We start from the raw sequence: 13,036 nt of genomic DNA on the forward strand, positions 1-13,036 counted from the left end.
ATCATTTCTCGACGTCCAAACACCCCTTTTACACTTGGTGGTTGTGTTCTTGGCCGAAGATACCCAAGAAGTCAGTGGTTGGAATGAGCTTCCAGGATCTCCAGAGTGGCGCCAAGCCGTCTCCTTCCTCATTGGTAGGCGTTCGTTCCCCGGGCCAAAGTCCCTCGCAGGCCGTCGCTGCGGGCATTTTCCAGATCAACACTGCAATCGCTGCTTTTCATCGACTCGTCGATGCCATCGGAACCGCCAAGGACACTTCCGATCACCGTCAAAAGCTGTCTCTATTCTTCTCGATGTCTATTTCTCTCCCTTTTATCTTTCTCCAATTAATTTATATGAATTATGAATTTGGCAGCCATAACACGAGGCAGCGGATACTGCACTTGGTTAAAGATACTTCTGCTAAGCTCAAGGCCTTGACCGATTCCGATCGGGACTCCTCCGTCAACGTATGTCTCTCTCTTATAACCGATTGTCCTAAAAGCTTAGATGATGGTAATGATAAATTTAATTATGTATTTTATATCTTAACAATCTCTCCCTCGCATTGAATTTGAATTTCTTCTGTAATGTTTACAAGTCTTCTTCATTGTATGTTACTAACAATAACAAGTAATCCTTGTTGCTGGATACGTTTCCAGCCGAGTAAAAAAGTAGAAGATGCAAAACTTGCCAGAGATTTTCAAATTACACTCCAAGAATTTCAGAAAGCTCAACAGCTTGCCTCTGAGCGCGAGTCTACCTACTCCCCTTCTGCTCCTCCTCGGTCTTCTTCTTTATCAGCAACGTATGCTGTTCTGGTCTCCTCAACTCTTTCCTTTTTTGTTATTTTTTTAATACTGATTACTGAACTTCGGCCCTATTGTATGTTGTGCTTCCGGTGACAGCTCTGCTTCTGGTGAACATTTTGCAATCAACGAAAACCGACCTTTTCTCTTTGAACAGAAGAGGTAACTTACTAGTATCTCAATACCGCTCTGAGGTTTTTTCTACTTATATCGGTTTCTTTCTCATTATATCGGTTAGCAACCGTATTCACTGTCTTATACTAGCTCTTGTGAATCAAAGCAAACATATTAACTTAAATCATCCATATTTTCTCTACCATGGCAATCGTGCATCTTCTTTGAACATGCATTAGTAATATCAGTAGGTTCTTTTAAAATGTATGTGGTATTTTTAGGTGCACGTCAAACTGATCAACAAAAATTTCTTACGTGCACATCAAATGTGTGTAACTTGATTCTATGTACCTTGTGAAGTTTTCTCTCAAGGATGCAAAGCCTGGAAGAATCTTTGTTTTACAATCTACCTTCTTGAACAAAATGTGCAGGCAGGAGGTACTCTTATTAGATAATGAAATTTCCTTCAATGAAGCAATGATTGAGGAAAGGGAACAGGGTATTAGAGAAGTAGAAGAGCAAATTGGACAAGCAAACGAAATATTTAAGGACCTTGCTGTTCTTGTTCATGAGCAGGGAGTTGTTATTGGTAAGATTCCCACTATGCATAAGATGAATTATTCTTGTTTCCATCCATGGAGATTTTTACATTTTTCTTTCCAAGTTTTTTTCCTCTTTATCTTCTAACATTCTTCGTTATAACAGATGATATTCAATCTAACGTTGGAACTTCCTCTGCTTCTACTACTCAAGCTCGAGTTCAGCTAGCAAAAGCTTCCAAAAGTGCAAAATCCAAGTCTTCTTGGGTAAGTAGCTAAGGAGATTGATAGTCTGTTAAATCGAGCATTAAAGACCTAGAATCCAATTTCTTGCCACGCAATTGAGGAAATTGTCTTTGTAGAGTTGTTTAGTTGTAGTAAGTATTTTTTTCTCACTGAGGAAGAAAACTTATGATGCCTTGTGTTCTGGAGTCAAACTTTGCTTCGCTTCAATGTCATACAGTATCCACATGCATGCACTGTATGGTATGAGATGCACTGAAACTTTGTGTGCATGGATAACCAAAGTTGTGGAAGAATAAAAAGGTTATTGGACCTATTAAAAAGAATGAATAAAAAGGTTATTGGTGTAGGGACATGTAATGGCCTGTTTGAAGACATGGTGAGGGCTGTAGCTCGTGTCAGTCAGCCTATGATCAGGAAATAAGAGAATTTCTTCTCATGTATCCGTTAGGGAATCAGACTCCTAAGAATCCAGTCCCTGCCATTTTGAGCTGTCCTAAATTTATTAGGTGGTCGGTATTGGAAAATATGCCAATGTTATATTGTGGTATTAATTAGTTGGTAGAGTTTATGATAACTACATGAGCAGCGCATGTAGTTAGGAAGATTGGATCTCTTATGTTAAGCATTTCTGGACAGCAGGCTTCTTCTTAGATCAATCCAATTCCTGGTTTTCTGTTCAGAAATATTTTCTAATCCCATTTTCTTGGTGCCTGGTTGGTGGAAGGCCTTCCTCTAGAAGCTTGCCTATGCTGGGTGGATGTCCTACCCATCATTCCAGCTAAAAGGGGTATTCATTGTAGCCCCCCATCTTCACTCATTGTTGGGAGAATAAATAGTAAAACACAATAAAACCTAAAACTAAAAGGAAAAGCCAAAAGGAGAACTCAAAGTAGGATCTCGTGGGGGAAGTCTTATGATCAAACTCCTTCCCATATTTCTTTCTTCCTTTCTTTCTGGACAAGTATTTCCTTCCAATTATCCCTGTTTCGACATCATGAGAACATGATTATTTGGCATGCTATATGCTCATAAAAAATTATTGCAGCATGTAATAATTTTGTCATTTTCTCCAAGCACAATAATCTTAGGTACATCGCATTACCATTTTGGCATTTTCATTCATCATGTGATTGTTATGTCTACTTTTTTTGTTTACTTCAAAGACCTTGTGGATAATATTGTTTTGATCTATGTTATATGGCAGTGTTGGTGGATGCTAGTAATATTTGTGATAGCGCTGGTCATCTTTCTCCTCATCCTTATCGTTTAGAGCGCAAGTGCATATACACTGTCTTGTGAGCTCTGCAGGAATATTCATTTGTGTTGTACATTTTTATTAAGTTCGGCAAGTCACCACATTTTCCCTGGATATCTATATGTATTTCCGTGGATGCTAGTAATATTTGTGATAGCGCTGGTCATCTTTCTCCTCGTTCTCATCGTTTAGAGCGCAAGTGCATATACATGCTGTCTTGTGAGCTCTGCAGGAATATTCCTTTGTGTTGTACATTTTTATTAAGTTCGGCAAGTCACCACATTTTCCCTGGATATCTATATGTATTTCCACTGTTTTTGTTTTTCTCACTCTTTCTTTTTGTTTTCTTTAGTATTTTTTCTCTCCTTTCGGCCGGGAATTTCTCTTTTTCTCTCTCTCTTTTTGGGTGTTGAGGGGAGCGGTTAGCAGTGAAGTTTTCCTAGGCTGGTGCAGCTCTCGCATATGTTTGTGGGTTCCATTACTATCGGAAGGAGTCATTCTGTTTTCATATAAGATGCGTGTATTTGCTAGAAAAGTCCATGTTACTTCGTCTTTTCATGTGAGATTTTTATCCTGGATACAATCAGAACCTGAAATTGAATGCCACGCAGTTTGATTTGTGACTGGTTTCATTTACATGGAAGTTGGAACGACGACTACTGCTGCAACTAAACAACTCTATTCCATGAGATTTCAATCCGCCACTCTGGGCCCTTTTATATCTCACGCCCCATAAAAACATCAATTACATGAGTTATAAATCCAGCGTAGCATTTATTTTTGAGGAGTTCTCCGGCCACAAAGGGATTAGTAATCACAAAAAATGACATGATTTCATATGATTCATCATATCTACTTTACAATAAAAATAACTTTACGATATGACGAATCACATCAATTTGTAGAATTATTTGTGTAATTATTTTGTGGTTAGAGTAATTTTTTTTTTTTATTGATCTATTGGTGTCTAAGCCGGGCTTCTTTAACCATTAAGTAAAAATAAAATAAAATAAAATTAAAATAAATGAGATGTCAAATTTAAGTGTCAATGTAGCATTTTTCATGCTATAAAACCTAAAATCTTCATAGCTATTCATAGACATTTATGGTATTCATGAAAACTCCTTACCGATAAAAATAAATAAATAAATAAAATCATGAAAACTCTGAACACCCGAACATTCTCTCTGCCCTTGATCGATGGAAGGTTGTTTTAAAGAGACAAACACAGCAATCTATTTTTGTTGAAAGAATTAAATGGATTCACATATTACAACTCACGATCAAACCGTGTCAAAATTTCGGAACTTGTATAATAATAATAGAATTGATTTGAACGTGTATTGAACATTTAGTTTTATCACATAATAATAATAATAATAATAATAATAATAATAATAATAATAATACGGGCATGTATAAATGTTGTAGTGTCTCCATCATGTATATTTCCTCACACTTCAAGCTGTAAAGTTCAAGTAAGAACTTAGCCTAAAATAACTAAGAAGTTAAGCCTGATAATGACAGTTGGTATCGTCTATACAAATTGAAACGAGGGCAACAGAACCAAGAAAGCTTTGTAATGAAATTGCAGTGACCTAAGATCCTACCTTTTGCATTAAGCACATATTCCTTCTCCCACGGCAATACTACCTCCCTTTCCATCCATGGAAAAGATAATCACCAGGGCCAAGAATAAGTTACTCCAAGGACTAGACATAGTATATCATGCCAACTTCAATAAGACTAATGTGAGGAATGTTAAGCGCCACAGCAGGGCCCCTGCAATTCTTCCGAAGAAATGAATACCCAATATCGATCACAAGCTTTTTCAAGATCGATGAAGATCTCCTTGCCTTCACATATGAGTGTCCCAGGATATATGCAACCCCTGCTTCCTTTGCCCGAATCAAATCCATTAGTTCTTCCCTAACAGCAGGATCCATCAGAGAGTTTGGGGGTAAGTGAAATCTCACATGGCGTCTCCTGATTTGTGGGTTCTCTTCGTCATAAATAGATCGCAAGCTCTGGAGGGTTAGAGACTTGCTGCTTTGGATGGAGTTGCTCACTCCAACATCCTCTTGCTCAGATACGACTAGGCTTGAGCTTGATTGCAGAGTTCTGGTACTTATAACAGCCATTCGCCCGTCAAATGATGAACTCTCAGAGCTTGAGAACTGTGGTTCTACTGCTTCCATCTGGATGAACTCCGCAATGCTTTGTATGAGCTGATTCTCAAAGTCCCCATTGTCTCGCTGAATGTCCTTATAACCATACCTCACTATGCACCTATACATGCGATATGGTCTCGGGCAAATCCGGCCTATGAGAAAACGTTCTTCAGGTGAGACATAAGGAACTGGAACTGATTTGACACAAACAAAAACTAACACGTTATGAAATGCGGGGAGGTTTGTCACAAAGTGGGAAAATATTGCAGGGACTCCTGTCGCCAGTTCTGAGTATATGAGGCCTATCCCAGGCACACGAACAATACCGAGGCTGGGGCCCAGGCCAAGTAACCATTTTAGTGAAACTTTATTGTGAAGATCAAAAGTGTACTTCTTGCGAGTCCCATAATGCCAGACATACATAATGATCATAAAGATAAATGAAAGCACAAGGGGAACCCATCCTCCCTGAGGCACTTTTATAAAAGCTGATGACAAGTATACACCCTCAATAAACCAGAAGAAGAAAAGGAATGCTGCAGCCAGCAAGACACTTTTCTGCCAAACAAAGATTGTGACAAGCGCCATGAGAAATGTTGTGATGAACATCACTGTCATGCAGGCAAGTCCTGAAACACAAAATTAAGATAAATCAAAATCACATACAAGATTGTATGGGCTGATACAAAGTCAGATAAAAACTGCTCATGTTGCCTTCGCTACAAACTGGAAAATTTTAGCAGATTTAGCAACTACTGGGTTGGTCCCACTATTGGCACTCCCTTGAAAACTTGAATGTATCTCATAATCTATGCCCTTGAAAACTTGAATACATCTCATAACCCATGCCTTTGGTCTGGATTGTTAGCATTGCTGGAGCCACATCAGTAAGTACATATTCATGTGTACTTTCATATCAAGCCAATTGTAACGCCGCAATGGAAGGTCCAAACCACATGGCCTATACTCCAAAATAACTAGTCAATGATACAATTGGAGCTCCATTGGAACCTTATAAAGAGCAAGAACTTCTCCTTCCCAAACAATATGGGATCTCATACAGCACCTACTATTATCCTTATCAATGTTATCATATGGGGTATCACATCAACCCTCCTTGTGATTTGTGAGCACATTTCCAAATATGTGACTTTCATTTGCAAGCACGACTCTCATAGAATTTAGCAAAAAATATTCAGTTTTTTTTTTTTCAAAGTAAAAGGCGCATGATCTGTGGTGAATTAGATGATATTTGAGTTCCTTATGAGGCTGGTATTTTTAGAGCATTAGGAATTTAAGAATGTATAATACATGACTATATTTGATTTAGTTGTTTAGAAAGGTTTTCTTCTCATTATCATTAATTTTGTTTTCTGTCTATTTTTATATATAGTCATGGCATATGGTGATTTTATGTACCAGAATATGCAACTTAAATGCCTTGTTCCTCTTTTTGCTATACTTGCCAACTGCAAGCCCCTTTTACGTAGAAATCAAGTTGATGTCTATATCAAGGGGGAGGTGGTAGATTCACTAGCCCAAGGTTCTAATCTCCTGCCTGCTCATCTAAAATATCACAAACAATGTAAATAATCATAACTCCAGCAAAGCTGGCATTTCAAGAGTAAACATTGAGCAATAATGGTGGTATCTTTTGTAGAGAGACAGTGAGAGAGAATGGACGTTCTCAAAATAACTAAATCAACACAAGGTATATGATTACAACTAGAAGCTAATTATCTTTGGATATTAGAACTAACATAGAGGCCAATGAGCTGTAATTCAAACGGGTAGAAACAAAGCAGAGAGTGTGGTTGCATGTTCAAGACCCATATCAATCCAAAGAGAGGGAGAGTGTGAGAAGCTCTTTCAAAGCATTACTTACCATAAGCATTTCCGATTATAGTTGTGTCTTGAAATCCAATAGTTATGGCAAGAGTAAGGACCATGAGTATCCAGTTTATTTCTGGGATGTAGATCTGCCCATATATGTGCTTTGAGGTGTGCACAACTTTGACTCGGGGAAAGCAACCAAGGGCATGACATTGCTTGATGATGGAGAAAGTAGCAGTAATAACAGCCTGACTCCCAACAATTGCTGCAAGGGTGGCAATAACAAAGATAGGCCAGAATACAGGTTCTGCAGTACAAGCAAGGATAAAAAACAAGTAAGATCAAGTTGAGATTATGAACAAAACTTTGGAACTGGTATCATTCAACTTAAGAATAAACTAACCAGGAATTGAGTCATAAAAACTTTTAGGAATGGATTCCGGATTTTTTGAAAGGAAAGCAGCTTGACCCATGTATTGCACTACCAAACAAGGGTATATAACAAATGCAAATGCGAGCTGCACAGAGGAAAAAATCAAAATTGCCAACTTATAGAAATCTATATGAAGAGGCCTTAAAGTCTAAAATTGAGACTATGTAGACGTATTTCATTACTGAGTTTTTGCAGAATCAGCTTCAACAAATAATCTATGAACCTCATTTGGAACTCAATAAAGAGAGCTGCCAAATGGGAAAAGCACGTGAGAGCCTCACTCATGTAAATAACCCCTATCTACAACCTCCCATTCCTGCCCATTTGTATATTCTAAGCATAAAACACAGTTTAATTTATAAACTTACCCTTATTGACAAGGCAGTGAAATGACCAAGATCTGCAAACATAGCTTCAGTACCTGGTGAGACCCAAAAAAGATAAGTAGTTAGTTGTGCATTAAAAATAGTGACATCCCCTGTTCTGATCATATGCTAAGGTAGCAAGAATTTTTTGTCTCTAATAAACAAAACTTCAACCCAACCAGAACTACAAAGATGAGTTGCACCATCTTATGTCACAACCAAGTAAAAATATCGTGCAAGCCAGATAATATTCTAACAATTTCCAGATGCAACATACCAGTTATAGAAAGAAGAATCCCTCCGAGAGAAATCCAGCCATCTTTACCATTCTCACTAAAAAACTTGATAATATAATGTGGGGAAAATGCACGCACAATCTTTGGATTCCAATGAAGAGTGTTGTACAGCCCAATGGAAAAAATCGATACCAACCAGATGATCACAACTGGTGCAAAAATAAATGCTACTTTGTGGGTGCCACAATGTTGGAGAGCAAACAGGCCCACCAATATAACACAGGCAATCAAGAGGACTTCACCTACAAGCAAAAAATTATAGAATATATTAGAAACAAAAGCGCTATGGATACCCTGAGAAATAGTTAGCGTTACGTGCAATAACAATCTTTGAGTTTTGCACGATTATCTTTTAGCTACTTAGATTTTTCTCCTTAAACTTGTAATTTATTTTAATAAGAATCTTCTGATAAATAATTTCAAGGAAATTTACATGGCATGCCATGTTTTCACACTTGAAGGCACATGGCATGTCAAATGGAAAAAAAATATATATAAAAATATAAAAGCCTTTTAAAAATTAAAAAACATATAATAAACATAAATCATTTAAAAAAAAATTAAACAAAAACATATAAATCCAAACCTTAAAAAATGAGTGTTAAAAAAACGAATTTAAAAACCAATAAAAGATTTTGTAAAACAAAAAACCAAACTATTAAAATTTTAAAAAATTGAAAAACAAAAAGACCGAGGGTGGTTGTGCAGCCACACCTGGCCAAACCCAGGGCTACTTGGGGCAACTTAGGCAGTGGATGGGTCGTGCAACCCACACGAGGCTTAGGTCAGCCTAAGTAGTGTCATCCCAAGCGACGTCTAGGTCCTCCACCTAGGCACAAGCTGAGTCATGTAACCTAGACCCTAACGGGGTTACCCCAAGCAGCCTTGGGCTGGCTTGGGGTGGTGGCCCCTGTACATTTTTCAAACAATTTCTTGATTTTTAAATTCAGTTAATTTTGGATTTTTTAATGTTTAAATGAATTTTATATTTTAATATTATTTTTTACATATGACATGCCAGATCAGATTTCCATTGAATTATTTACGATAGAGGGGTTCTCACTAGAAAAAAATTACAAACTCAAAGAGCGAAATGATAAAATTGAAAACTTGAGGACCTTAAAGATGACTGTGCAAAACTCAAAGATTGTTTTTGTACTTGCATAAATATCTATAAATAACCCTAATGAATCAAACACTTATGTTTTGGCATATGAAGACAGATGCTTACCATTAGTTAACTTCTCTTCTGTAACTTGTAGTCCTGACACCGATGATAGAACTGCAAACATGGCCAACTCATAATTCCACACAATAAAATCACATTATGTTTGAAAAAAAAAGTTATTATTCCCAGACATGAAGTCTCCATTAGGTCTAGCAACAAAAAGTGGAAGATCCTATTGAATAGTTGTTTATCATTAGAGCACATGTAGATCACTTTCCACTCTGAGAAACAACTAATGTAAAAATGCACTTATCAGGGAAATATGATCTTAATTCTAGATCTGATGACCTGGTCAAAAATTGAAGGAGTGAATATATTGGAAAGTTAATGATGCCCACAATCATCAATTGTAGCCGTTAAAGCAACGACTAGTCCCCATAATGAGATTAGGGGAAATATGGAGCCTAACAGACATTTTTTTATCATTGATCATCAGGGATGCAATTGGACCAGTGCTACATATGGTCACTGTCATCTATATCCGTATGAAGTGTTCGATGATTAAATGCATATTATAGGGAAGTTCTCCAGCAGAACATCTTTCCCTTGTCTACAGCAAGCACACAAAATAAATGACCAAGTAAAAGATGGTAACATAAATTTCACCTATCACCCTCCAATGTCTTAAAAAAGCATTTTATTGAACGAAAAATATATAGATACACATTCAACACCCAGAATGACACTGGGCATGAAGTGACCACTTCAGCACCTTCTTATGAGTACCTCACCTGAAATTGCAGGAGTAAGCACTCCATCCCCTACAACCATGCAAGCACCAAACAGTACCACAAGAAGTAGGGCTGTTCGCAGCCTTTTATGCTTCTCCAAAAATCTCTTCAGTGGGGAAGAGGCTGCGGCCTGTGATGAGGGGCCATATTTATAGGCTGAGAGCTCCTCATCGGCTGCTTGTTGATTGGGAAGTAAGCTAAACTTTGCATGCCTGCAAAGTAGCGAGTAAAGAGCAAACGTCCCACCTGCCATCAGTTAGAATATAATAAGAACTCATAAAACCTTGATTAAACCGTAATTAGAATTAGATATAGCGGAAGCACAAAATCAATTGAACAGAACTTAATTTAATGACACACCTTCACCGTTGTCATCTGCACTCAGCACAATAAAGACGTATTTGAGCAAGGGTATCAATGTCAGTGTCCAGAAAATTAAGGAAAATGCACCAAATATTGCTTCCTCATTTTGATGCTTCTGCAATGTGCTAGCATAAACATACAGAGGTGAAGTGCTCAAGTCTCCGTATACTACACCAAAGCTTTGATAAGCTAATATTAGGTTCTTCGATAGATTCACCCACGAAAGCTGCAAAGGCACAAAATCTTTGATAAATTTTAACGGGTTACATAAAAAAAATGTTGTTCTTGCGGGAGGCGATGCCATACTAAATGGTATTTGAAAGCCAAACTAAAACTTGAGAAGACAATAATAAATCTTATAACTCAGATTAGCTGTCTATTGATGATGACAGTGCTCAATAGCTAGACTTGTGTTAAGTCTATACCATAAAAATATGTATGCCAAAGAGAAGGGAGATATTACAATGCACAACATGGTACCTACCATTAATCAAAAGATCAGTGAAGCAAACAATAGCAAGACATATCTAAATTTACAAATCCATGGGAATATCGTTAAGTCTTGAGCACCAGAAACCTAGTATCGTCTTAACACCTCATGTAGTACTCTAGCAATATTTAAAAAATGTCATTGCCACGTCATACGTCACTAGTTTGACCAAATACGATACAGGAGTTCAGTTGTCCCCTCAAAAAGTACGAATAATAAGACGAGGATGCTTAAAGTCAAAAGTAATTTACATCATATGTCAAGTTAATATTAGAAAGTTAATATAATCCACGATAATAAAAATTAGAGACGGAGAAGAGGAAGAAGGAATACAGAATTCATAATAAGTACATGTAACTAATGGTACTGAATATCACTTTATATTGAACATAACTGAGTTGGATTTCTTAGAACCAAGGGAGGGTGGGGGAAATCAGACTAAAATAATTCAGTTGATTGAAAATCAGTTTCAGTATCCGTTTAGTTTTGCCAAACAAGAACGCACATATGATTACCTTCAGAAGTTGATATATAGAAAAAGGAAAAACAGACCAATAGAGTTGACAGGCATCGAAAGTACAACGGATAAATAGATTCAAACAACAATTTCTTCCAGATTCAGAACAAAGGTAAAATAAGAAATTTGGAGAGAGAGAGAGAGACCGGGGAAGTGCTTCGAGGAGTCGGAATTCCAGACTCTGGCTCCATGGAGAAGACAGCCAAACGAGCGAGCCTCTGTGGATTGTGCGCGTATGTTTGTACTGGCAGTAAACGAAGCTCAGGATGAGTTTGAACCCAAGTTTCTCTCTGCCATCTCAATCCTCCCTTTTCACAACATAATCCTTCTATAAATTCTAATTATAGTTGACAATATTAATAAGAGAACTGCTAAATATACCCATGGTTGTACCGATTAATTGAACTGATTGTATTTTTTAATTGGGTATTGATAAACCCTCGTGCTACCTATTTACTACTTATAATATATTTAAAATTTTTTATTTTTTTATCATTTTCTTTTAAGTATTTTTTTAAAATCCTCAATCATTAAAGAAAATTAAAAAAATCAAATACAAAAAAAAATAATAAATGAATAGTAAGAGGGTAGTAATCCTATCATTATTCTTTTTAATTTTTTGAAGTAGGTAATTAGGAGTGAGTTTATATATATATATATATATATATATATATATATATGTATATATATTTAAAAATATATATATAAAAAAATCAAACTACAGTAATTGGTCAAACTGTCAATACTTTTTAAAAGTCTACTCGCCCCGCTCTTAAGTCCCGTTGTGTTATCCCGCTCGACATGAAAAGTAATTTATTCATTTTAAAACACATAAAGCCCAACGATCTTATTTTTCTCCCATAATGCCTCTGCACGTTATCTCTCTCGCCCATTGCCCATCGCCCATCGACCCCGCGAGCTCCAGGTTCATCTCTGACGGAATCTCCGGACCACAGCTCCATCTTCGAGCTCATCTTCGTCCTCATCTCTGCACCTTTTTTTCCCCTCATAGACCCACCATTTCGCCGTCCCTAGCCCCACCATCCCAGCCATCTCTCCGACGGAATCTCCAAGGTAGAGTAATTATTTTTATTCATCTCAGTTTCCTTCCCCTGCACTAGACTAGGGAGGCTGAAATGTTGTAATTTTTTTTTGTTTTGTCTGGAATTCTTTTTTTCTTCTGAGCTATGTTGTTATAATTCTTGCTTATTGTACTAATGAAGGAAATGAAAATTGAATGTTTAAGACATTTGTGAAAAAAAAAATATTGCGATTGATATGTTTGTGAAAATGTTTGTGAGAAGTGAAATTCCTGTGAAATGGAATGGTCTCTCAGTTTGACATGCAACACTAAATATTCAATGGATGTTGTAATGCTTATTTCATTATATATTCATATCTACCTCTTGTATTAGAACTATTTTTATAAAACTTTGTTTTAATATCCTTGTTTCACATGTTGTATATTTGTAGATAATTTGAACGTTGCAATGGATGTCGACATAGAATTTTCAAATAATGAGTGTGATGGGGTAGAAATTGATAAGGAGATTGGAGGTGATGAAACTATTGAAAAACCTACGGTTGGAATGCAATTTTTATCTATAGAAGAAGTGCATGCTTATTATATGAAGTATGGTAAGAATAATGGGTTTGGGGTATCCAAA

The 13,036-nt window shown here is 36.8% G+C and overlaps 2 protein-coding genes across 2 annotated transcripts; one reads left to right on the plus strand and one right to left on the minus strand.

Annotated features, from left to right (window-relative positions):
* LOC121251640 (syntaxin-22-like) lies at positions 1-3,455 on the plus strand. Its single transcript, XM_041150933.1, has 7 exons — positions 1-277; positions 356-449; positions 642-787; positions 888-950; positions 1,334-1,491; positions 1,608-1,708; positions 2,892-3,455. The coding sequence occupies exons 1-7, from the start codon at positions 84-86 to the stop codon at positions 2,955-2,957; spliced, it is 822 nt and encodes a 273-aa protein (XP_041006867.1). The 5' UTR covers positions 1-83; the 3' UTR covers positions 2,958-3,455.
* An 879-nt stretch (positions 3,456-4,334) lies between these two features.
* Positions 4,335-11,698, minus strand: LOC121251639 (potassium transporter 4). Its single transcript, XM_041150932.1, has 9 exons — positions 11,516-11,698; positions 10,360-10,588; positions 10,000-10,245; positions 9,272-9,322; positions 8,022-8,282; positions 7,748-7,800; positions 7,350-7,464; positions 6,999-7,253; positions 4,335-5,742 (listed from the first exon to the last, which is right to left on the minus strand). The coding sequence occupies exons 1-9, from the start codon at positions 11,558-11,560 to the stop codon at positions 4,655-4,657; spliced, it is 2,343 nt and encodes a 780-aa protein (XP_041006866.1). The 5' UTR covers positions 11,561-11,698; the 3' UTR covers positions 4,335-4,654.
* Between the last annotated feature and the right edge of the window lie 1,338 nt (positions 11,699-13,036).

This window comes from Juglans microcarpa x Juglans regia, chromosome 2S (genome assembly GCF_004785595.1).
Source record: "Juglans microcarpa x Juglans regia isolate MS1-56 chromosome 2S, Jm3101_v1.0, whole genome shotgun sequence".
In the NCBI taxonomy this organism is placed as follows: domain Eukaryota; kingdom Viridiplantae; phylum Streptophyta; class Magnoliopsida; order Fagales; family Juglandaceae; genus Juglans; species Juglans microcarpa x Juglans regia.